Source organism: Bubalus bubalis, chromosome 24 (assembly GCF_019923935.1).
Source record: "Bubalus bubalis isolate 160015118507 breed Murrah chromosome 24, NDDB_SH_1, whole genome shotgun sequence".
Classification (NCBI taxonomy): domain Eukaryota; kingdom Metazoa; phylum Chordata; class Mammalia; order Artiodactyla; family Bovidae; genus Bubalus; species Bubalus bubalis.
The window spans coordinates 22,652,107-22,677,988 of record NC_059180.1 but is presented as its reverse complement, the minus strand read 5'-3'; the positions used below and the strand labels follow the sequence as shown (position 1 = coordinate 22,677,988).

The window sequence follows — 25,882 nt, the reverse complement described above, 5'->3', positions numbered from 1 at the left end:
GATGGCACAGCTCAGTGCCAAAAGGAAACTTCTTGGTCTACAATTTCTTCCATGAGGGAAACTAAGAGCATTTAAGTGAACATCTGGCTTCCCAAGTTGTGTGGAATATTGCCAAAAACAAAAACAAAACAAAACAAAACACATTTATTTCTTGCCCCATTCAGAGCACTGAATATGCTGCATGACTGGGTACAGGAACAAACTGAAAGAATAGCAGCCAAGGGTCTCAGATGGTATCAAGGTGATTCAGATCTTACAGACCACTTGTAGATCTTATCAGAGAGCCAGCCCATGAGTTTCTGGGGACACCTCATCTTCAGGCCCCTCCCCAATAGCATAGAAGTACCAATGCTCCACCTCACCTACACGCAACCCATATTCTAGGCTGACTCTTTGTGTACAACCCAAGAGTGTTAAGAGTGAGCCTCTGAAGACAGCTGGTAGGCCAGCTGTCTGTCTGACAGAAAGGTGGCCCAAATCTGCAGGATGGGTGAAAGCACGCAAACCTGAGCATCAAACTCTCACTCTATAGAAAGCAGATGGCACACTGTCATTACCCAGCCTGGCACAGCAGGACTGACAGGAGGCAGTGAGTTTTAAGAATTCACCTCAAAGAGGGAACAAGAAGTTTGGAAAAAGCATACTCAAAAGATCTGAGAAAATCTCAATCTTCCTAACTGGGTTGATGGGAGGCATTTCCCTCCTGAAGGCAGTTAGAAAAGAATGAAGATGGTGACTGTTCCTTCAAATGTAAGGTCTGAAGTTAAAAACTTATTCTATGCAACTGGAGATATTATGTTCTAAGATTTCAAGCTATACTACAAAGCTACAGTAGTCAAAACAGTATAGAACTGACACAAAAACATATAGATCAATAGGACAGAATAGAAAGCCCAGAAATGAAACCAAACTTATGTGGGCAATTAATTTATGACAAAGGAGCAAGAATAGACCATGGGGGAAAGACAGCATCTTCAACAAACAGCGTTGGGAAGACTAGACAGCTAAGTGTAAAAGAATCAAGCTAGACTACATTCTCACACCATATACAAAAACATATAATCAATATGGATTAAAGACAAATATAAGACTAGAAACAATAAAACTTCCAGAAGAAAACATAGACAGTACACTTTTGACATCAGTCTTAGCAATATTTGGAGAGGGGGGCGGGAATCTTAATCTCCTCAGTTAAGTAAAACAAAAGCAAAAAAAACAACCAAATAGGACTATATCAAACTAAAAAGCATTTGCTCAGCAAAGAAAATGATCAAAAAACAAAAAGTCTGCCTACTGAATGGGAAAAGATATTTGTCAACAAGGTGTTATTATCCAACATATACAAAGAACTCATACAACACAACATCAAAAAACCCCAAAACAACTTCATTAAAACATGGCAAAGGACCACAGTAGACTTTTTTTTCAAAGAAGACATACAGATGGCCAACAGGGATATGAAAAGAAGTTCGTCACTAACCATAAAGAAAATATACATCAAAATGGCAATGAGCTATCACTTCACACCTGTCAGAATGACTATTATCCAAAAGACAACAAATAACAAGTGTTGGTGAGGATGTGAAGAAAAGGGCACCCTTATGCTCTGTTTATAGAGATATAAATTTGTACAGCCACTATGGAAAACAGTACTGAGATTCCTCAAAAACTTAAAAATAGAATTATCATATAATCCAGCAATTCCACTACTGGGTATTTATCCTAAGAAAACAAAAACACTGATTTGAAAAGATATATGCACCCACATGTTCATTGCAGCATGGCTTACAATAAACAAGATATAGAACAAACCCAAGTGCCCACTGATAGATGAATGGGTAAAGAAGATATGGAAGGACATACCTGGTGGTCTCGTGGTTAAAAATCTGCCTACTATTGCAGGGGACACGGGTTTGATCCCTGTGGATCAGAGAGATTCCACAAGCCATGTGGTATAGAGAGAGTCCACATGTCATGGGGCAACTAAGCCCATTGCCACAACTGCTAGACTCACGTGGTGCAACTACTGAAGCCCACCCACCTAGGGCCCGTGCTGCATAATAAGAGAAGCCAGCACAGTGAGAAGGCTGTGCACTACAGTGAAGAGTAGCACCTACTTGCTGCAACTAGAGCAAACAAAGCAACAAAGACCCAGCACAGCCAAGAGTCAATAAATTTTTTTAAAAGAAGATATGAACCGGAATATTACTCATCCACAAGAAAGAATGGAATTTTGCCATTTGTGACAACATGAATGAAAATATGCAAAGCGAAATATCAGACAAAGACAAATACTGTATGATTTTACTTATACATGGAAACTAAAACACAACATCAATGAATAAGCATAACAAAAGAGTCATCGATATAGAGAACAAACAGGCAGTTTCCAGAGAAGAGAAGGGTGGGAGAAGGAGAATAATGTGTGAGGGAGATTAAAAAGCACCAACTTTCAGTTACAAATAAATGAGTAAGGAGCATAAAATAAAATGTATAATGTATGGAATATAGTCAATAATTATGTAGTATCTTTGTAAGATGAAACTAGACTTATCATGGTGATCATTTTGAATGCATAGGAATAGTGAAACTTCATGGTGGCTGAGTGGTAAAGAATCTGCCTACAATGCAGGAAACTCAGGTTCACTCCCTGGGCCAGGAAGATCCCCTGGAGAAGGAAATGGAAATGCACTTCATTATTCTTGCCTGAGATATCCCATGGACAGAGGAACCTGGTGGCCACAGTCCATGGGGTCACAAAAAATAAGACACAACTTCACGAATAAACAACAACATGTTGTGTGACAGGAACTAACATGGTGTTGTAGGTCAGTTACACTTCAAAAGCAAACTCATAGAAAATGAGATCAGATTTATGGTTACCAGGGGTAGTAGGGTGAGGGGAGGGAATTAAATCAAAATAGTCAAAAGGCACACATTTCCAGTTGTAAGATAAACAAATACAATACTAGAGTTGTAATGTACAATATGATAAAGATAATTAACACTGCTGTACGTTGTATATAGAATAGAGAAGACTCTATTCTTCTCTTGAAGAAAATTAGAAGTGCCAAGGGAACATTTCATGCAAAGATAGGCACAATAAAGGACAGAAATGGTATGGACCTAACAGAGGCAGAACATATTAAGAAGAGGTGGCAGGAATACACAGAACTATACAAAAAAGATATTAATGACCCAGATAACCATGATGGTGTCATCACTCACCTAGAGCCAGACATCCTGGAGTGTGAAGTCAAGCGGCCTTAGGAAGCATCACTATGAACAAATCTAGTGGAGATGATGGAATTCCAGTTGAGCTATTTCAAATTCTAAAAGAGGATGCTGTGAAAGTGCTGCACTCAATATGCCAGCAAATTTGGAAAACTGAGCAGTGGCCACAGAACTGGAAAATGTCCGTTTTCATTTCAATCCCAAAGAAAGGCAGTGCCAAAGAATGTTCAAACTACCATACAATTTGACTCATTTCACATGCTAGCAAAGTAATGCTCAAAATCCTTCAAGCTAGGCTTCAACAGTATGTGAAATGAGAACTTCCAGATGTTCAAGCTAGATTTAGAAAAGGCAGAAGAACCAGAGATGAAATTGCCAACATCCATTGGATCATAGAAAAAGCTAGAAAATTCCAGAAAAACATCTTCTTCTGCTTCATTAACTATGCTAAAACCTTTGACTGTGTAGATCACCACAAACTGTGGAAAATTCTTAAAGAGATGGGAATACCAGACCACCTTACCTGCCTCCTGCAAAACCTGTATGCAGGTCAAGAAGCAACAGTTAAAACCAGAGATGGAACAATGGACTGGTTCAAAATTGAGAAAGGAGTACATCAAGGCTGTATATTGTCACCCTGCTTATTTAACTTCTATGCAGAGTACATCATACGAAATGCCAGGTGAATGAAGCACAAGCTGGAATCAACAATGCAGGGAGAAATATCAATAACCTTAGATACAAAGCTAGCACCACCCTTATGGCACAGAATGAAGAGGAACTAAAGAGCTTCTTGATGAGGGTGAAAGAGGAGAGTGAAAAAGTTGGCTTAAAACTCAGCATTCCAAAAACCAAGATCGAGAACAAGATGGCAGAGGAGTAGGTGGACGTGGAGTACATCTGTCTCTATGAATACATAAGAAATACACCTTCAGACACAAAAGTGGATGCAGAACACCAGCGAGAGCAGACAGGAGTACCTAACCAGAGGAAAAGAATATGTGCTGCTGCTGCTAAGTCGCTTCAGTCATGTCCAACTCTGTGCTACCCCATAGACAGCAGCCCACCAGGCTCCCCCTTCCCTGGGATTCTCCAGGCAAGAACACTGGAGCAGGTTGCCATTTCCTTCTCCAATGCATGAAAGTGAAAAGTGAAAGTGAAGTCACTCAGTCGTGTCCGACTCTTCGCAACCCCATGGACTGCAGCCTACCAGGCTCCTCCGTCCATGGGATTTTCCAGGCAAGAGTACTGGAGTGGGGTACCATGGCCTTCTCCGAAAGAATATATACAGCCACACAAAACTCAATAGGATGAGGAAACTAGGGGGAGAAACAGGAGTGTTAATAGGACTGGACCTGCCCTTGGCGGGTGGTGGAACTGAAGCAGGGATCTGATCCCCACATCAGGGCAATTGTCTGAGTCAGAGGAGAAACATTTAAGGATGAGAGTGAAACAGCTTATCTGTGGCAGCCTAAATGCAATGAGAATCAGACAGTCCTTGCCACAGCCGTAAATACCCAGGACAGGGACAAGGGTCCCCTGGAAGGTGCAGCAGCTGGGAGCTAGTTTGGGGAGTGTGGAGCAATCCCAGGGCAAGGACTGCTGTTGACCCTGAGAGACGTATCGAGGAGAGGTGAGGGAGGAGATTGTGGTGGGAAATGGCTGTGGAGGAAAGCCAGGCAGCCATGGAAGCAAGGCGATACTGCTGAGTCACGTGTAGTGGGTGGAGCCATCACCATATCCTCTCTCTCCCCACATGCCAGCATCTGCAGCTGAACAGTAGAGAGGCTGGCCCATCAAATGCCTGATACACTGAACTACAGATCAGGACCCCACCCAGGGTGCTCCTTTAAGTGACTAATGCGCCAAACTACAGAGTAGGGCTCCACCCAAGGTGCCCTGTTAAGTGCCTGACATGCCATCTACAGAGTAGGACCCCAGTCAAGAGGGCCCCTCTATGTGCCTGATGCACTGAACAACAGAGAAGGACCCCAGGCAAGGGAGCCCTCTAAGTGCCTGAATGGGTGGAACTGTGGACAAAGACTGGCCAAAGAGGCTTTCTGATCACCAGCTACCAGAGGCTAGAAAAAAGACTCTGATAGTGCCTTAATTCCTGCCACAGAGGCATCCGCGTCCCTGCACACTTGGCGCCACCAGGATCCCCACAAGCCAAGAAGGTGCACCACCTTCAAGCTCAACTCTCACTGGGACAGAGCTGCCACAGGCAAAAAAAGTCTTGTGTCTGTGAGCACAGGGTCACTTCAGTAGTGTCCAACTCTTTGCAACCCTGTAGACTGTGGCCTGCCAGGCTTCTCTGTCAGGGAGCGGGGTTCTCCAGACAAGAATACTGGAGCGTATTGGCCAATACTGTTTGCCATACCCTTCTAGAGTGCCACATTTCCTGCTTCCCTAGCTGCTAAGTCCCCTGAGTACTGGGTGCTGCCAGAACCCCTGCAACCCAAGCAGCTGCACTACCTCCACACCTGGGCCTCACAGGGGCAAACCCAAGTCCTCCAGGGCAGCCTCAGGAGCAAACCCCAGTGGACGACCCACATGCAGAGGTGGAAATAAAACCACAAGTGAAACCCAGGGGCAGTGTGGCTAATGAAGAGGACCCAAAACCTCCCCACCAGCTGTACAAGCTGCAGATTAAATCCACACAATCAACTAGGCAGACTCTGTGTCTATGGAATGTATAAAAGGTCATTGAGAGCTCCCACAAAAGAAAACACACTAGTTCTGATAGCTGTGGACATTGGAAGCAAGAAAACATAAGAGAAGGATCAGATTAAAGTCTGAGATGCCCCCACCAGAGGTCCAGAGATCAGCACAGTGTTGGAGGGCCTCCTAGGGAGGTGAGGTGGACTGTGACTCCCAGCAAGGGAAAGGACTTTGACAGCAGTGACTCAAGAAAAACATTTACTATTCTTATGTTTTGACTTGCTCTGTAGTCTTTTGGCTTTTTTTTTTTTTTTTTGCTTTTTTTTCCCTCCCCCAACCCAACCCTTTGTAGTTGTCAATTTTATTGGCACTATGAAATCTAATTAAGCTTTTGAGCTTTTTTTTTTACCCCTCAGTCACACTTTTTATTGCTGTTATAAACCTCTGCCTCTATGTTGGGCTTTTGCAGTTCTGTGGAGTTTTCCTTTTTCTATTTTTTTAATTTTAATTTTTAACCTATTGTTATTTTTTCTACATTTATTCCTTTGGCTGCTTTTCCTACTGTTCATCTCCCCTTGCAGTTAATCTTTAATGTGTATAAATCTTCTTTATCTACCTCTATTTAACTTTGCATATCTATTTTTTTTTCCTTTCTTTACTTTCCTCTCAACATTTTGTTAGTTTTATTTCCATTGCTTTATTTCCCAATTGGTCCCTTGCTTTAGTTTTTTCTTTTTTTTCTTTTTTTTTCTTTTTTTTTTTTTTTCCAGTTTGTGCTTTAGTTAGTTTTGTTCTGGTAGATATAATTTTTGTTTTCCTTTGTTCACCAGGTCAATCTATTGTACTTTATTTTTGATGGGCTGTTTTGATTTTGCTTATGGGTGTATATGTATACGTGTATATTCAGTCACACTTTTTATTGTTGCTATAAACCTCTGCCTCTACGTTGAGCTTTTGCAGCTCTGTGGAGTTTTCCTTTTTTTTTTTTTTTCTTTTTTCTTCTTCCATTTTATTTTTCTTTTCTCTTTTTTAGAATTTTTATTTTTATTTTTTTAGAAGAGCTTATTATATTTTTTCTACATTTATTCCTTTGTTTGGCTTTCCTACTGTTCTTTTCCCCTTGCACTTAATCTTTGATGTATATAAATCTTCTTCATCTACTCTATTTAACTTTGCATGCCTATTCTTTCTTTCTTTTCTTTCTTTCCTTTCCTCTCAACATGTTTGCTAGTTTTGTTTTCATTGCTTTATTTCCCACTGGGCACATTGCTTTAGTTTTGGTTTCCAGTTTGTGCTTTAGTTAGTTCTGTTCTTAACTGGTAAATATAATTTTTGATTTACTTTGCTGGGTCAATCTACTGTACTTTATTTTTGTTGGACTGTTTTCACTTCGTTCATGGGTGTATATGTATATGTGCATATTCCATTATTTTTATTATTATTTGCCTGTTTTTGTAACTGCCATTTGTCGGGGGTTCATCTTTGGTTTCTCGTTTTTGGATATTTGTTTTAATCTCATTTAATGCCATAACAAACCACATCTTCGTTCCTGACCAGAGATCAAATCCTGAGCCTTTGGAGTAGGAGCCCTGACTCCAAGACCCTAGACTACCAGAAAACTAACCCTAGGGAGTATCAAATAGTTAGAACTCACACAAAGGAAACCACTTGAATACAAGACCCAGCATCACCCAACCACCAGTAGCACCCTGTGCAGGATGCCTCATCTAAACAACAAACAACAAAAATACAAACCAAATCATCAGCAGACAGGATTACCACCTCACTCAGCCTTGTCCATCAGAGGAAAAACAAACAAAAAAACAAAAACTCAGCACAAATCTCACCCTATACGAAGCTTACACAAACACTGGACCAAACTTAGGAAGGCAGAAACCAAAAGAAAGAATGAATTCAACCTTGAAGCCTGGGGGAAGGAGACCTCAAACACAATAAGTTTTTAAAAAATGAAAAGGGAGAGAAATGCTACACAAATGAAGGAACAAACTAGAAATACAGATGTCCAAATAAATAAAGAGGAAATAGGCAAACTGCCTGAAAAAGAATACAGAATAATGATAGTAAAGATGATCAAAAACCTTGAAAACAAAATGGAGAAAATGCAAGAATCAATTAACAAAGACCTAGAAGAATTAAAGAATAAACATACAGAGATTAAAAAACACAACTACTGAAATTAAAAATACTCTAGAAGGAATCAATAGCAGAATATCAGAAGCAGAAGAACGAATCAATGAGCTGGAAGATAAAATGTTGGAAATAACTTCTGAAGAGCAGAATAAAGTAAAAAGAATGAAAAGAACTGAAGACAGTCTCAGAGACCTCTGGGACAATATCAAATGCACCAACATTTGAATTATAGGGGTTCCAGAAGAAGAGAAAAAGAAAGGATATGAGAAATTTTTTATTTTTTTTATTTTTTTTTAATTTTATTTTATTTTTAAACTTTACATAATTGTATTAGTTTTGCCAAATATCAAAATGAATCCACCACAGGTATACATGTGTTCCCCATCCTGAACCCTCCACCCTCCTCCCTCCCCATACCATCCCTCTGGGTCATCCCAGTGCACTAGCCCCAAGCATCCAGTATCGTGCATCGAACCTGGACTGGCGACTCATTTCATACATGATATTTTACATGTTTCAATGCCATTCTCCCAAATCTTCCCACCCTCTCCCTCTTAAAGAGATTATAGTTGAAAAATTCCCCAACATGGAAAAGGAAATAATCAAGTCCAAGAGGCACAAAGAGTGCCATACAGAGTAAACACAAGGATAAACATGCCAAGACATGCACTAATCAAACTAACAAAGACTAAACACAAAGAAAAAATATTAAAAGCATCAAGGGAGAAGCAACAAGTAACTCACAAGGGAAACACCATATGCTTAACAGCTGATCTTTCAGCAGAAACTCTACAGGCCAGAAGGGAATGGTAGGATAAATTTAAAGCACTGAAAGGGAAAAATCTACAACCAAGATTACTGTATGCAACAAGGATCTCATTCAAAATTGATGGAAAAATAAAAAGCTTTTCAGATAAGCAAAAGTTAACAGAATTCAGTACCACCAAACCAGCTTTACAACAAATGTTAAAGGGACTTATATAGTCAAGAAATACAAGAGAAGAAAAAAGATCTACAAAATCAACCTCAAAGAACTGAGAAAATGGCAATAGGAACATATATATCAATAATTACTTTAAATGTAAATGGACTAAATGCTCCAACCAAAAGACACAGACAGGCTGAATAGATACAAAAACAAGACCCATATATATGTTGTTTACAAGAAACCCACTTCAGACCTAAAGACACATATAGACTAAAAGTTAGAGGATGGAAAAATATATTCAATGCAAATGGAAAGCAAAAGAAAACTGGAATAGCAATCCTCATCAGACAAAATAGACCTTAAAATAAAGATTACAAGAGATAGGGAAGGGCACTACATAATGATCAAGGGATCAATACAATACGAAGACATAACAAAGGTAAATAAATATGCACCCAACATAGTAGCACCTCAATATATAAGACAAACAATCAGATCAGATCAGTCACTCAGTCGTGTCCGACTGCAACCCCATGAATTGCAGCACACCAGGCCTCCCTGTCCATCACCAACTCCCGGAGTTCACTGAGACTCACATCCATCAAGTCAGTGATGCCATCCTTAACGGACATAAAAGAAGAAATTGACAGTAACACAATAATAGTAGGAGACTTTAATACCCTATTCACACCAATGGATAGATCATCAAATCAGAAAATTAGTAAGAAAACACGAGTCTTAAATGACATATTAGATGAGATGGATCTCATTGATATCTTCAGGACATTCCATTCAAATGCAGAAGAATGCACCTTCTTCTCACGTGCACATTGAACATTCTCCAGGATAGACCACATCTTGGGTCACAAATCAAACCTCAGTAAATTTAAGAAAACTGAAATTGTATCAAGCATCTTCTCTGACCACAACGCTATGAGACTAGATATCAATTACAAGGAAAAAAAAAACTGTAAGAAACACAAAGACATGGAGATTAAACAACACGTTTCTAAATAACCAACAGGTTACTGAAGAAATCAAAAGGGAAATCAAAAAATTTCTAGAAACAAACGACAATGAAAATACAACAACTCAAAACCCATGGGATGCAGCAAAAGCAGTTCTAAGAGGGAAGTTTATAGCAATACAATCCTACCTCAAGAAGCAAGAAAAACATTGACTAGACAACATAACTTTACACCTGGAAACTTTACAACTGGAAAAAGAAGAACAAAAAAAAAAATAGTAGAAGGAAAGAAATCATAACATACTAGAAGAAATAAATGAAAAAGAAATGAAAGAAGCAATAGTAAAGATTAATAAAACTAAAAGCTGGTTCTTTGAGAAGATAAACAAAATTGACAAGCCTTAGGCCAGACTTATCAAGAAAAAAAAAGAGAGAATCAAACCAACAAAATTAGAAATGAAAGAGGAGAGGTTACAACAGACAAGGCAGAAATACAAAGGATTATAAGAGATTATTATGAACAACTATATGGCAATAAAATGGATAACCTGGAAAAAATGGACAGATTCTTAGAAAAGTTCAATTTTCCAAGACTGAGCCAGGAAGAAATAGAAATTATGAACAACCCATTGCTGCTGCTGCTGCTGCTAAGTCGCTTCAGTCGTGTCTGACTCTGGGCGACCCCATAGATGGCAGCCCACTAGGCTCCTCTGTCCCTGGGATTCTCCAGGCAAGAATACTGGAGTGGGTTGCCATTTCCTTCTCCAATGCATGAAAGTGAGAAGTGAAAGTGAAGTCACTCAGTCGTGCCCAACTCTTAGCGATCCCATGGACTGGAGCCTATCAGGCTCCTCCGTCCATGGGATTTTCCAGGCAAGAACAACCCATTACAAGCACTGAAACTGAAGCTGCGATCAAAAATCTCCCAAAAAACAAAAGCCCAGGACCAGATGGCTTCACAGGAGAATTCTCTCAAACATTAGAGACGAGCCAATGCCTATCCTTCTAAAAAATTGCAGAGGAAGGAACACTTCCAAACTCATTCTACAAGGCCACCATCACCCTTATACCAAAACCAGACAAAAACAACACAAAAAGAGAAAACTACAGGCCAATATCACTGACGAACATAGATGCAAAAATCCTCAACAGAATTTTAGCAAACAGAATTCACCAACACATCAAAAAGCTCATATACTATGATCAAGTTGGGTTTATTTTAAGAATGCAAGTATTCTTCAATATATTCAAATCAATGTGACACACTATATTAACAAACTGAAATATAAAAACCATATGATAATCTCAATAGATGCAGAAAAAGCCTTTGACAAAATTCAGCACCCATTTATGATTAAAACTCTTCAAAAAATGGGCACAGAAGGAACCTACCTCAATATAGTAAAGGCCATATATGATAAGCCTACAGAAAACCTTATTCTCAAAGATAAAAAACTGAAAGCATTACCCCTAAGATCAGGAACAAGAGAAGGGTGTTCACTTTCACCAATATTATTCAACATAGTTCTGGAAGTCCTAGCTACAGCTATCAGAAAAGAAAAAGAAATAAAAGGAATCCAGATCAGAAAAGAACTAGAGCTCTCACTGTTTGCAAATGACATGATACTGTACATAGAAAATCCTAAAGATAGTATCAGAAAATTACTACAGCTAATCAGTGAATTTAGCAAAGTTGCAGGATACAAAATCAATACACAGAAATCACTTGCATTTCTATATACTAACAATGAAAAATCAGAAAGAGAAATTAAGAAATCAATCCCATTCATCATTGCAACAAAAAGAATTAAATAGGAATAAACTTACTTAAGGAGACAAAAGAACTATACACAGAAAATTATAAGACACTAATGAAAGAAATCAAAGATGACATAAACAGATGGAGAGATATTCCATGTTCCTGGGTAGGAAGAATCAATATTGTGAAAATGACTATACTATCAAATGCAGTCTACAGATTCAATGCGATCCCTATCAAATTACCAATGGCATTTTTCACAGAAGTAGAACAAGAAAATTTCACAATTCATATGGAAACACAAAAGACCCTGAAAAGCCAAAGCAGTCCTGAGAAAGAATGGAGCTTAGAGGAATCAACCTTCCTGACTTCAGATTATACTACAAAGCTACACTCATCAAGACAGTATGGTACTGACACAAAAACAGAAATATAGACCAATGGAACAAGATAGAAACCCCAGAAATAAACCCATGCACCCATGGGTACCTTATTTTTGACAAAGGAGGAAAAAACATACAATGGAGTAAAGACAGCCTCTTCAACAAATCGTGCTGGGAAAACTGGACAGCTACGTGTAAAAGAACGAAATTGGAACACTTCCTAACACCATACACAAAGATAAACTCAAAATGGATTAAAGACCTAAGTGTAAGACTAGAAACTATAAAACTCTTAGAAGAAAATATAGGCAGAACACTCGATGACATAAATCAAAGCAAGATCTTCTATGACCCACCTCCTAGAGTAATGGAAATAAAAACAAAAGTAAACTAGTGGAACCTGATTAAACTTAAAAGTTTTTGCACAGCAAAGGAAACTATAAGCAAGGTGAAAAGACAACCCTCAGAATGAGAGGAAATGATAGCAAATGAAACAACTAACAAAGGATTAATTTCCAAAATATACAAGCAGCTCATACAACTCAATACCAGAAAAATAAATAACCCAATCAAAAAGTGGGGAAAAGACTTAAATGGACATTTCTCTGAATAAGACATACAGATGGCTAACAAACACATGAAAAGATGCTCAACATCATTCATTATTAGAGAAATGCAAGTCAAAACTACAATGAGATACCATCTCACACCAGTCAGAATGACCATCATCAAAAAGTCTACAAACAATAAATGCTGGAGAGGGTGTGGAGAAAAGGGAATGCTCTTGCACTGTTGGTAGGAATAAAATTCATATAGCCACTATGGAAGACAGTATGGAGGTTCCTTTAAAAACTAGGAATAAAACCACCATATGACCCAGCAATCCCACTCTTAGGCATATACCCTGAGGAAATTGGAAAAGACACACATCCCTGTAGTGCTATTGCAGCACTATCTACAATAGCTAGAACGTGGAAGCAATCTAGATGTCCATCAACAGATGAATGGATAAAGAAGTTATGGTACATATACACAAAAGAGTATTACTCAGCCATAAAAGGGAATGCATTTGAGTCAGTTCTGATGAAGTGGATCAACCTTGAACCTATTATACAGATGGAAGTGAGTCAGAAAGAGAAAGATAAATATTGTATTCTAATGCATATATATGTAATACAGAAAAATGGGACTGAAGAATTTATTTACAGGGCAGCAATGGAGAAACAGACATAGACAACAGACTTATGGACATGGGGAGAGGGGAGGAGATGGTGAGATGTATGGAAAGAGTAACATGGAAATTTATATTATGATATGTAAAATAGATAGTCAATGGGAATTTGCTTTATGGCTGAGGAAACTCAAACAGGGGCTCTGTATCAATCTAGAGGGGTGGGATGGGAAGCAAGATGGGAGGGAGGTTCAAAAGGGAGTGGATATATGTATACCTATAGTTGATTCATGTCGAGGTTTGACAGAAAACAACAAAATTCTGTAAAGCAATTATCCTTCAATAAAAAAATAAATTTAAAAACAAAAACAAGATCATGGCATCCAGTCCCATCACTTCATGGCAAATAGATGGGGAAACAATGAAAACAGTGACAGACTTTATTTTGGGGGGCTCCAAAATCACTGCAGATGGTGACTGCAACCATGAAATTAAAAGACGCTTGCTCCTTGGAAGAAAAGCTATGACAAACTTAGACAGCATATTAAAAAGCAAAGACATCACTTTGCCAACGAACATGCATATAGTCAAAGCTATGGTGTTTTCTGTAGTCATGTATGGATGTGAAAGTGGACCACAAAGAAGGCTAGAGCACTGAAGAACTGATGCTTTTGAATTGTGGTGCTAGAGAAGACTCTTGAGAGTCCCTTGGGCAGCAAAGAGATTAAACCAGTCAATATTCAGGTATCCAACCCTGAATATTCATTGGAAGGACTGCTGCTGAAGCTGAAGCTCCAATACTTTGGCCACCTGATGCGAAGAGCCAACTCACTGGAAAAGACCCTGATGCTGGGAAAGATTGAAGGCAGGAGGAGGAGGAGATGACAGAGGATGAGATGGTTGGATGGCATCATTTACTCAACGGACATCAGTTTGAGCAAACTCCAGGAGATAGTGAAGGAGAGGGAAGCCTGGCATGCTGCAGTCCACGGGCTCACAAAGAGTCGGACATGACTGAGCAACTGAATGACAACTCTGTGAAAAACTCTATCAAGTGAATGAAAAGACAAGCAACAGACTGTGAGAAAATATTTTCAAAAGATATATTTGATAAAGGACTGTTTTCCAAAAAAAACATGCAAAGAACTCTTAAAACTCAACAATGAGAAAACAAGCAACCTGATTTTAATATGGACCAAAGACATTAACAGACAAAAATGATATACAGATGGAAAATAAGCACATGAAAGATGCTCCACATTATGTCATCAGGGAAATGCAAACTAAACCTACAATGAGATACTGCTGCTGCTGCTAAGTTGCTTCAGTCGTGTCCGACTCTGTGCGACCCCATAGACGGCGGCCCACCAGGCTCCCCCATCCCTGGGATTCTCCAGGCAAGAATACTGGAGTGGGTTGCCATTTCCTCCTCCAATGCCTGAATGTGAAAAGTGAAAGTGAAGTCGCTCAGTCCTGTCCGACTCTTAGCGACCCCATGGACGGCAGCCTACCAGGCTCCTCCGTCAATGAGATACTACTACACACCTATTAAAATGATTGAAACACAGAACAATGACAACATGAAATGCTGGTAAGGACTTGGGCAACCAGAACCCTCATTCACTGCTGGTATAAATGCAAAATGGTACAGCCACTTTGGAAGACAGTTTGATAGCTTATTACAAAAGTAATAATAATAATATACCTGTGGTGGATTCATTTTGATATTTGGCAAAACTAATACAATATTGTAAAGTTTAAAAATAAAATAAAATAAAAAGTAAACATACTCCTACCATACTATCTAACAATCATGCTTCTTAAAATTTACCCAGTGGAATTGAAAGTTTATGTCGACACAAAACCTGCACATAGATGTTTACAGCTGTGTTATTCATGCTTGCCAAAACTTGGAAGCAACCAAGTGTCTTTCAGTAGGTCACTGGATAAACTAGTTTGTCTAGGCAATGTAATGTTGTTGCTTAGTCATTAAGTTATGTCCAACTCTTTTGCAACCCCATGAACTGTAATCCACCAGGCTCCTCTGTCCATGGGATTTCCCAGGCAAGAATACTGAAGAGGGTTGCCATTTCTTTCTCCAAGGGATCTTCCTGACCCAGGGTTCAAACCTGCGTCTCCTGCATTGGCAGGTGAATTCTTTACCATGGAGCCACCAGGGAAGCCCAATGGAATGTTACCCAGTGCTAAAAATGAATAAGCTATGAAGTTGTAAAAAGACATGGAGGAAACTTAAATGTATATTACTAAGTGAAAGAAACAAATCTGAAAAATCTGCATACAGTATGATTCCAACTTATGTGACATTCTTTAAAAGGAATAACAATGGAGATGGTAAAAACATCAAGGGTTGTCAGGGCTTAGAGAGTACGGAAGGATGCATAAGCAGAGCAGAGGGGATTTTTAGAGTAGTGAAACTACTGTTTGATATTATAATGGTAGATAAATAGCATTATTAATTTATCTAAATTGATAGAAGGTAGAACACCAAGAGTAAACTCTAATTTAAGCTATGGACTCTGAGTGACAATGATATGTCATTGTAGGTTCATCAACTGTAACAATGTATCAGAATGTTGCTAATGGGGGAGGTTATGCATGTGTGGAGCCAGGAATAAACAGAAAATCTCTGTTCCTTCCATTCAGTCTTACTATAAACCTAAAACTGCTTTTTAAAAATCTATGAACATTTTTAATGAACAAATCTTTTCGGCCTCAGACTAGTAGTATCTATGAGCATTTATAGAAATTAATATAAACCCTATTATAATAAAAGTATCGCAATTTAGAACCTTAATATTCTCAAAGGTTAAAATCACTCTTTGCAAAATCACACTCAAAAGCCTAAAATCACAGAAAGGAAGGTCGTAATGAAAGAGTTAAGCAGACAACAAACATTAATTTTAGACTTCAAAGAACATCAGATATTTAAGGTAATGGTATGCAGTATAAAATAAACATGGAAGTTCCACTTCCAGAATGGCAATATAAAGTCTCTGCTGACCTGTTTCTCAGCATAACAGGTGAAATTTATTTTAGAAACAACCATAATAAGTCTCTGGAAATAATCCTAAGGACATACAGTAACTGAAGAAACATGTATTCAGGAAAATCTATTAAAACATCAACGCCAAAGAATGCTCAAACTACTGCACAATTGCACTCATCTCACATGCTAGTAAAGTAATGCTCAAAATTCTCCAAGCCAGGCTTCAGCAATACGTGAACCGTGAACTTCCTGATGTTCAAGCTGGTTTTAGAAAAGACAGAGAAATCAGAGATCAAATTGCCAACATCCACTGGATCCTGGAAAAAGCAAGAGAGTTCCAGAAAAACATCTATTTCTGCTTTATTGACTATGTCAAAGCCTTTGACTGTGTGGATCACAATCAACTGTGGAAAACTTTGAAAGAGATGGGAATACCAGACCACCTGACCTGCCTCTTGAGAAATCTGTATGCAGGTCAGGAAGCAACATTTAAAACTGGACATGGAACAACAGACTTGTTCCAAATAGGAAGAGGAGTACGTCAAGGCTGTATACTGTCACTGTGCTTATTTAACTTATATGCAGAGTACATCATGAGAAACGCTGGGCTGGAAGAAGCACAAGCTGGAATCAGGATTGCCAGGAGAAATATCAATAACCTCAGATATGCAGATGACACCACCCTTATGGCAGAAAGTGAAGAGGAACTCAAAAGCCTCTTGATGAAGGTGAAAGAGGAGAGTGAAAAAGTTGGCTTAAAGCTCAACATTCAGAAAATGAAGATCATGGCATCCGGTCCCATCATTTCATGGGAAATAGATGGGTAAACAGTGGAAACAGTGTCAGACTTTATTTTTTGGGGCTCCAAAATCACTACAGATGGTGACTGCAGCCATGAAATTAAAAGACGCTTACTCCTTGGAAGGAAAGTTATGACCAACCTAGATAGAATATTCAAAAGCAGAGACATTACTTTGCCAACAAAGGTCCGTCTAGTCAAGGCTATGGTTTTCCCAGTGGTCATGTATGGATGTGAGAGTTGGACTGTAAAGAAGGCTGAGTGCCAAAGAATTGATGTTTTTGAACTGTGGTGTTGGAGAAGACTCTTGAGAGTCCCTTGGACTGCAAGGAGATCCAACCAGTCCATTCTGAAGGAGATCAGCCCTGGGATTTCTTTGGAAGGAATGATGCTAAAGCTGAAACTCCAGTACTTTGGCCACCTCATGTGAAGAGTTGACTCATTGGAAAAGACTCTGATGCTGGGAGGGATTGGGGGCAGGAGGAGAAGGGGACGACAGAGGATGAGATGGCTGGATGGCATCACTGACTTGATGGCCGTGAGTCTGAGTGAACTCCAGGAGTTGGTGATGGACAGGGAGGCCTGGCGTGCTGCAATTCGTGGGGTCTCAAAGAGTCAGACACGACTGAGCGACTGAACTGAACTGAACTGAAAACAGCAAGATCCTCTGATGTGTGAAATACAATTTGCTTCTTCACAACTCTTCCCAGCCCAATTCAATGAAAACTCCACTGCAAGTAGGTGCAACCAAGAACAGAGGGCTTCCTCTTCTATCAGCTTCAAGTTGACCACTATGGTATCTTCCTGGGAGGAGCAAGATGTCAACATTTCTCATTCTGCCCCCATCTACCTGTGGCAGAGGCTAATTTTCAGGCAATTACAAGCCAAGAGATCAGGGACTCCCTTTTCTATTTAGCCCTCCTTTATGGGACAGAGACTCTATCTCATCCATGCTGTGCTGAGAATATGGGGCTTCAAATTACCCATGACCTGACTCATTTTCAGATCAGAGCTTCTGCAGCATGAGAACAACCTGCTGATACCACCTTCTTCCCAGCTCCTCAAGCAGGGATGTCACTCAGAAGTGGACTACTATCCTACTTCTCAGTTCCAGAGCCATGGCTCAGAGATTTTTCCCATGAGAAAGCAAACCATAAAACAAAGAGCTCTGAAGCTCTTTCCCAAGACTGACTTTATTTGAAAGAGAATGTGGGGAAATTTAAGCTCAAAGGTGCTCTCAAAAGCAATGACAGTTTTAGTGGAAAGCAATTAAGAGGAGAATAGAAGCCTTATTAATAAGTGTAAACTAAATCAGATCAGCTAGTTTACCAGAGAAAACCAGGTAATTTACCACTAAGAATAGTGCTCCTGGGATCAGAGCAAACTGCAAACATTTGATTCAAAAACTATCCCTGAAAAGAACTTAAATGAAATTGAAACTATCTGTGGGACAATCTATGCCCTAGGATACTGATGAAAACAAGAGAGCTAGCAATTTTTACCAGAAGAATTTAGCACTGGGCTATACTCAGGGCAAGTGACAAGGAGAGCCCTGCTAAAGAAATTGTCATCCTCGGGTGACCGTGCACACGCCTGAAGCAGTGCCCTCTAGGGAGCAACATCAGAGGTTTTATACCACAGAGGGGAGGGCAAATAGACTTCGCTAAAATACTGCAGCCAGTCGAAAACTAAATGAAAAATCAAGCCACAAGTTTTAAATTACCAGTTGATAGCTCAGTTGGTAAAGAATCCGCCTGCAGTGCAGGAGACCCCGGTTCGATTCCTCGGTTGGAAAGTTCCGCTGGAGAAGGGATAGGCTACCCACTCCAGTATTCTTGGGCTTCCCTTATGGCTCAACTGGTAAAAAATCCACCAGTAATGTGGGAGACCTGGGTTCGATCCCTGGTTTGGGAAGATCCCCTGGAAAACGGAAAGGCTACCCACTCCAGTATTCTGGCCTGGAGAATGCCATGGACTGTATAGTCCATTGGGTCGCAAAGAGTCGGACATGACTGAGTGACTTTCACTTCACTTCACAACATACTAATCATATGCCCAGTTTTCCAGGAACTAATGTATAGCACATGAAACTCTGCTCAATGTTATGTGGCAGCCTGGATGGAAGGGTAGTTTGGGGATGGAGCGGGGGTGGGGGAATGGATACATATATATATACAGCTGAGTCCCTTCATTGTTCACCGGAAACTATCACAACACTGTTATTTGGCTATACGCCCCCAAAAAATAAAAAGTTTTTAAAAATGTCCAGTTTTCAACAAAAACTTATGAGACATGCAAAAAACAAAATGTGACCCATACCAGGAAAAGGAGATGGCAGGAAGCTAGCAATGGAATCTGAATGCAACCGGATTTCAGTCTTAGGAAAGACTACAAACATATAGTAAATATATTCAATAGGCAAAGTTAATGCTTCAGGAAGTAAAGGAAGATATACTGAAAAATCTCAACAAATAAAAGATACCACCAAAGAGTTAAAAATTATTTTTAATGAACCAAAAGCATATTCAGTTATGGAAACATACAATAAAATGAAAATTTTGCCAGTAGAGATCAACAATAGATTTGAACTAGCAGAATTAGCAAAATTGAAGATAGATCAATAGAGATAATGTGATCCAAAGAACAAAAGAAAAAAGTAAGAAGAAAATTAACAGAGCCTCAAAAACCTGTAGGGAACCATTAAGTACATCTATATATGCAAAATGGGAGCACCAAAAGAAAAGGAAAGGGCAAAAGATATATTCCAAAAACTAGCCCCTGAAGACTTCTCGAATTTAATGAAAAACATTAATGTCTAGATCTGAGATGTTCAATAAATATAAATATAAAGAGATAAATAACCAGAGAACTACACACAGAAACATCAGGGTAAAAAATGCTAGAAGCCAAAGGGAAGAATCTTGAAACCAATAAAATAACTTTGCATGAAATAAAAGAGAAAATCAAAAATTAGCAAAAAGTGACATCAGGGAAGATAACAGAGTAGAAAGCTCCAGGAATATATCTCTTCACCTAGACAATAATTAGTCTGGCAGAAATTGTCTGATGTAATTATTCTGGAACTCTAATGTCTATTTGAAAATTTGCAGGTTCCGGGGAAAGTATGACCCTAGAAATTAATTGTGATTAATTTCAATCACTTTATTACAGTGCAGTAGGGCTACCCATCTTCTAATTTCCGGCCCCATGAAAGTGTTCCTATAGTAGCTTGAAGAATAATAGTAGGCAATAAGGACCTTGCCCTCCAAATATCAAGGCTCTGTATTCTGATTACAGATTAATCCTTTGAATCAAGGACCTAAAGACACAAAGGCAGGTCACCATTAATGCAACCACCATCAGCTGAAAGAGTGTGCAGGGAATTTAAAAAGAATGTACTTTTCTTCATTTTTCCCTTTCCTGCCTTTCAGAAGTGAGACATGTAGGGATTATGATATTCAAAACTCACAATATATGCAAAAAAAATTTAGAACGTCACTGCCTATGCCAGAGAAAGATGTAGGCACAAAAAGAATACATCTGAGGAGATCTCACACTTAAACCTCAAGCTTATCTCCAGCACAGAGACACCCTCCAACAATGTTAAGCTTTTTTAAACAGCAAACACTGGAGAAAAGGGAGAATCTGATTCCCAGAGTTATCATATTAAGATTCAAGTGTTTACTTTCACACAGAAAAATCACAAAACAAAGTAATAGGAAAGTTTGGCTCACTTAAAAGAAAAAATAATCAAACCATCTCTGAAGAACAGATGGAAGGCTTACTAAACAAGGACTCAAGTGTCTTGAAAACGCTCAAAGAGCTAAAGGAAGACATTGACAAATTTAAGAAAACAGTGTATGAATGAAATTGGAAACTCAATAAAAAAGATAGAAAGTATTAAAAGAAGTCAAAAGAAATTCTAAGATGAAAAGTACAATTACTGAAAAGAAAAATACACTACATGGATTCAAAGACATATTTGAACATAGAGAAAAATCAGCAAGCTTGAAGATAGCACAGTTGAAATTGTCAAGTCTGAGGAACAGAAAGAAAAAGGGTTTAAGAAGATTGAACAGAGCCTAACAGACCTGTTGAACAATATCAAAATCAACATATGCAGTTTGGGAGTCCCAGAGGAAAAGTGAGAGAAGGAAAAGGGGAAAAATAACATTTGAAGATACAATGGCTGAAAACTCATATTTGATGTAAGCTTTGAATCTACAAATCTAAAATCATTGTTTCAAATAGGATTAACTCAGAGAGATCCACACCAAGATACATTACCATCAAATTGTCAACAGTCAAAAAGAGAGTTTTGTTTATACATCCATCAAAATGACTTAATAATCTTTGCCCTTTTTTCTATTAGTGTGGTGAATTACATTGGTTGAGTTTTTAATGTAGGCCAACATTGTATTCCTGGAATAACTCTCACTTGGTTGTAATGTATTCCCTTTTTTATGTAATGTTAGATTCAATTTACTAGTATTTGCTAAGTGTATTTTCTGCTATGCTTAGAAGATATGCTGGTCTAGAATTTTCTTTTCTTGTAATTCGTGGTGTCTAATTTTAGCATTAAGGTTATACTGTCTCATAAAATGAACTGTGAAGGATACTCTCTCTTTTTCTACTTCTAAGGTACATAGTAAGAATGAGTTCATATGTTCACTAAAAAATATGTACAAGACTGTTTATTAATGCACTACACATAATGGCTAAAACTTCCATCCATCAATGGAATCGATAAATAAATTATGGCATATTCATAATATGATGGAATATGATTCAGTGGAATCATATTCTACTGAAGTGGAATACTGTACGTATACATTGGAATAGTATTCAACAATGAGAATGCACAAACTGCAACTACATAGCATACAACCCAAACACAATACGGAAAGAGAAGTAAAGCCACACACAAAAGATGCAATGAACTTTGTGAAAATTCATTGAGCAGTATAATTATGATTTACTTTTTTAATCAGAGGAAAATTGCTTTACAATGTTGCGTTGGCTTCTGCTGTACAACAGTGCAAATCAGTCCTTACTATATATGTGTATCACCTCCCTCTTGAGCCTCCCTCCACCCCTCATCTCACACTTTTAGGTCATAACAGAGGGCCAGGCTGGGCTCCCTGTGTTATACAGCAACTTCTCACCAGATATCTCTTTTAGGCATGGTACTATATATATGTCAATACTACTTTCTCCATTCATCCCACTCTTTCCTTCCCACCATGGTGTCCACAGTCTGTTCTCTGTATCTCCATCTCCATTCTTTCTCTGCAAATAGGTTCATCGATACCATTTTTCTAGATTCCACATGTATGCATTAATATACAGCGTTTATTTTTCTGTTTGTGACTTACTTCACTCTATATAACAGGCTCTAGGTTCATCCACCTCTCTAGAACTGATTCAAATTCATTCCCTTTATAGCTGAGTAATATTCCATTGTGTGTGTGTGTGTGTATATATATATATATATACACACACACCACATCTTCTTTATCCATTTATCTGTTGATGGACATCTAGGATGTTTCCATGTCCTAGCTATTGTAAATAGTGCTGCTATGAACATTAGGTTACATGTGTCTTTTCAATTATGGTTTTATTTGTTTGCTGTATGTGTGACACTTCAGAATTTTCTTTAGAAATAAACAAAGCAGATTTGAAAAAAAGGCAAACAAAATGCTCAGATACAAAAATTATAATAACTGAAATTAAAACCAAATGATCAGTTTTGAATTTTCCCAAATTTCTTAACAAAATGGAAGAAATAGAATGATACAAGCAAAAATTCATGAAAACATTTTTAACAAAAACTAGGTGGCAGAGTATTTCCCCAAGAACCCAGAATACAAACAGGCCAAAATCTCTGAGAGCAATAACATGTGCAATCAGCGGTTATGCTGCACATAGCCAGAGAAAGAGTTAATTTTGTTATTCCTAACAGCTAGGGAAAACAGAAATTTATAAGTTTCAGAGAGGGAAGTTTTCAATATTGAAAAAACAACCAAAACAAGCAGGAAACATATAAAAAGGTGTTCAGAATCATTAGGCATCTGGTAAATGCAAATTTAAATTGGCACACACATCAAAATGGCTAAAATTTTTTAATTGACCATACCAAGAGTTGGTACAGAGAAGAAAAAAGGAGAGTCTCATACATGGCTGGGGGGAACATAAGATACTTGAAAAACTTTGTCAATGTCCACTAATGTTAATGATACTCAAACCTCTGTCCCTCAGGAAAATGATTTCATATAAGTACCAGGAGGTAGGTAGAGAATGTTCAAAATAAAGTTGAATGTAATAGCCCCAAAGCAGAAGCTGTGTTAGTTACCTCTCAACTTAGCGACTAAACAGCAATAGCAGCAGCTGCAAATTACCGAAACTTAACTTAGTGATCTAAGATTTTAGTGACCTAAAACAACAATAAACACTTATCACATTTATATGGGTTAGAAATTGAGAAGAGGCTTAGGTGGGTTATTCTGGCTTCAATATTTTGGCCTCCTGATGTGAAGAGCTGACTCATTAGAGAAGCCCCTGATGCTGGGAAAGATTGAAGGCAGGAGGAAAAGTGGACAACAGAGGATGAGATGTTTGGGTGGCATCACTGACTCAATGGACATGAGTTTGAGCAAGCTCCAGGAAATGGTGAAGGACAGGGAAGTCTGGCATGCTGCAGTCCATGGGGTCACAGAGAGTGACTGAACAACAACAACAAAGTCTCTCAGTCATGTCCGACTCTTTGCGACCCCGTGGACTGTGGCCCGCCAGTCTCCTCTGCCCATGGGATTCTCCAGGCAAGAACACTGGAGTGGGTTGCCATTTCCTTCTCCATGGACATGTTTGTTAACTTTATTATAATTCACTAAACTGTACATTTATTTCCATATACTTTTATATGCTTGGTATAGTTTACAGTTTTTAAAGTTTAAAAAAATTTTCCTTATTCACGGAGGTTATGCAGAGATTTATTAAAAAAGAAAATCCCTTATTATAATTGACATAGAGATTATTTATTTAAAATATCTTAATCCCAACTTATTCCATTTTCAGTAGTCTTCAACAGTGTAACAATAAATACAAATACATCCTATTTTAGGAGTAGCTATAGTATTACTACCTCAATTTCATTTCTGCAGTGAATGCCTTCACATTTGTTTTATATAGACATGAATTTCCTCTTTCCTTTAGGATGAAGATTGCCTACTCATAAGAGTACTATACAGATCCTACACTACACACACACACACCACACACAAATACCACACACACACACAGATACACACAACAGGAAAAAGAAACCATACCCAATTTTTATGAACATAGTTTCAGGACAACGTTTAGAAACTAGTCCTATAGAACATTAGAGTTCATTTAATTCTGCTTTGGCAAAGAGCATGTGAGTTATTTTTTCCATGTCTAAAAGTGATTATCTTACCCTCTGCAATTTTCACAAACTGTGAGCAATAAGACCATATTTCATGTGGAAGTAAATCTATTGAAATACTTAACAGTCATATGTAGTAAAAATGGAATTATGTCATCTTTGTTTTAACTGCATATAGTATTTCTCTATTGGTGGGATAACTGGAAAGGGAATTATTGGGGAATTTTGTAAACAGGGCCTTCTCTAGTACTCACCTGTCAAATCTTTCCTTTCTTAGGTAACATCATAAACCAGGATCATCATGGAATTATTGGCTACTACATTCCCAGCAAGGGAATTTGTTGGGGAAAGGTGATTGTTGAAATCATACATTTCTAACATTATGTGTTAATGGAGACTAATGGGAAGCACAGAGATTCAAGCATGTGGAATGGGAACAGGATATTTGCAGAGGAGGAGAACTTTTAAGTTACATTCCACAGGCCCCTGTAGTTTGATTGATACTTCTGACCCTACCTCTAATATTCCATACCTATCAAGAGAATTGGAGAAGGCAATGGCACCCCACTCAAGTACTCTTGCCTGGAAAATCCCATGGACGGAGGAGCCTGGTAGGCTGCAGTCCATGGGGTCACTAAGAGTCGGACACAACTGAGCGACTTCACTTTCACTTTTCACTTTCATGCACTGGAGAAGGAAATGGCAACCCACTCCAGTGTTCTTGCCTGGAGAATCCCAGGGATGGTGGAGCCTGATGGGTTGCTGTCATGGGGTCGCACAGAGTCGGACACGACTGAAACGACTTAGCAGCAGCAGCAGCAGCAAGAGAACAGAAATAAAGAACTGTCTCCTCTTCTCTGTTTTTCATGTTTTCCTTCTTCTAACTTCCCCCTTCCATATCTTTTTGTTCCTAAGCATAAACCTGGCAGGAATTGGGAAGTGATTGGGTGGGGAAAAGGTTCGTCTGAGAATACAGCAATGGTAACACCATGATTTTCTTTTTTTTTTTTTTTTCTGTTAAAGGTGTTTCATATTATGGAGGAAGCTAAAACACTATTCAATCTAGTAGACTACTTCATCAGTCAGATAACATTGGAACAAATCTTCCTGACTTTTGCTAATATTGATAAGGCCAAGAAATAAAGCTGCTATGAGATTCATTTCTGATGTCTAAAGCTCAGCTTCTCTGTACACCAGTGCCAAATTGAATCTTGGAGACAGACTTTTGGGTGAAGTAGAAAAGGATAGTTTTATTGCCTTGCCAGGTAAAGGGGGCCACAGCAAGCTAATGCCCTCAAATGTCCCAACTTGAAGAAGATAATAAGTTTTATAGTAATTGATCCATACATGGACAGTCTTCTGATGGATTAGTGGTAAGGTAAGTAGGAGTCAGCATCATCAACCTTCAGCT

General features: G+C 38.6%; 1 protein-coding gene across 1 annotated transcript in view; it reads left to right on the top strand.

Moving 5' to 3' along the window:
* Positions 1–25,614, top strand: part of LOC102404003 (phospholipid-transporting ATPase ABCA3) — a 219,365-nt gene extending 193,751 nt beyond the window's left edge. Inside the window, exons 29-30 of the mRNA XM_044935836.2 lie at positions 24,749–24,822; positions 25,495–25,614. Coding sequence (XP_044791771.2) covers positions 24,749–24,822; positions 25,495–25,614 — 194 coding nt within the window. The remainder of the gene's footprint in view (positions 1–24,748; positions 24,823–25,494) is intronic.
* Positions 25,615–25,882: the final 268 nt, after the last annotated feature.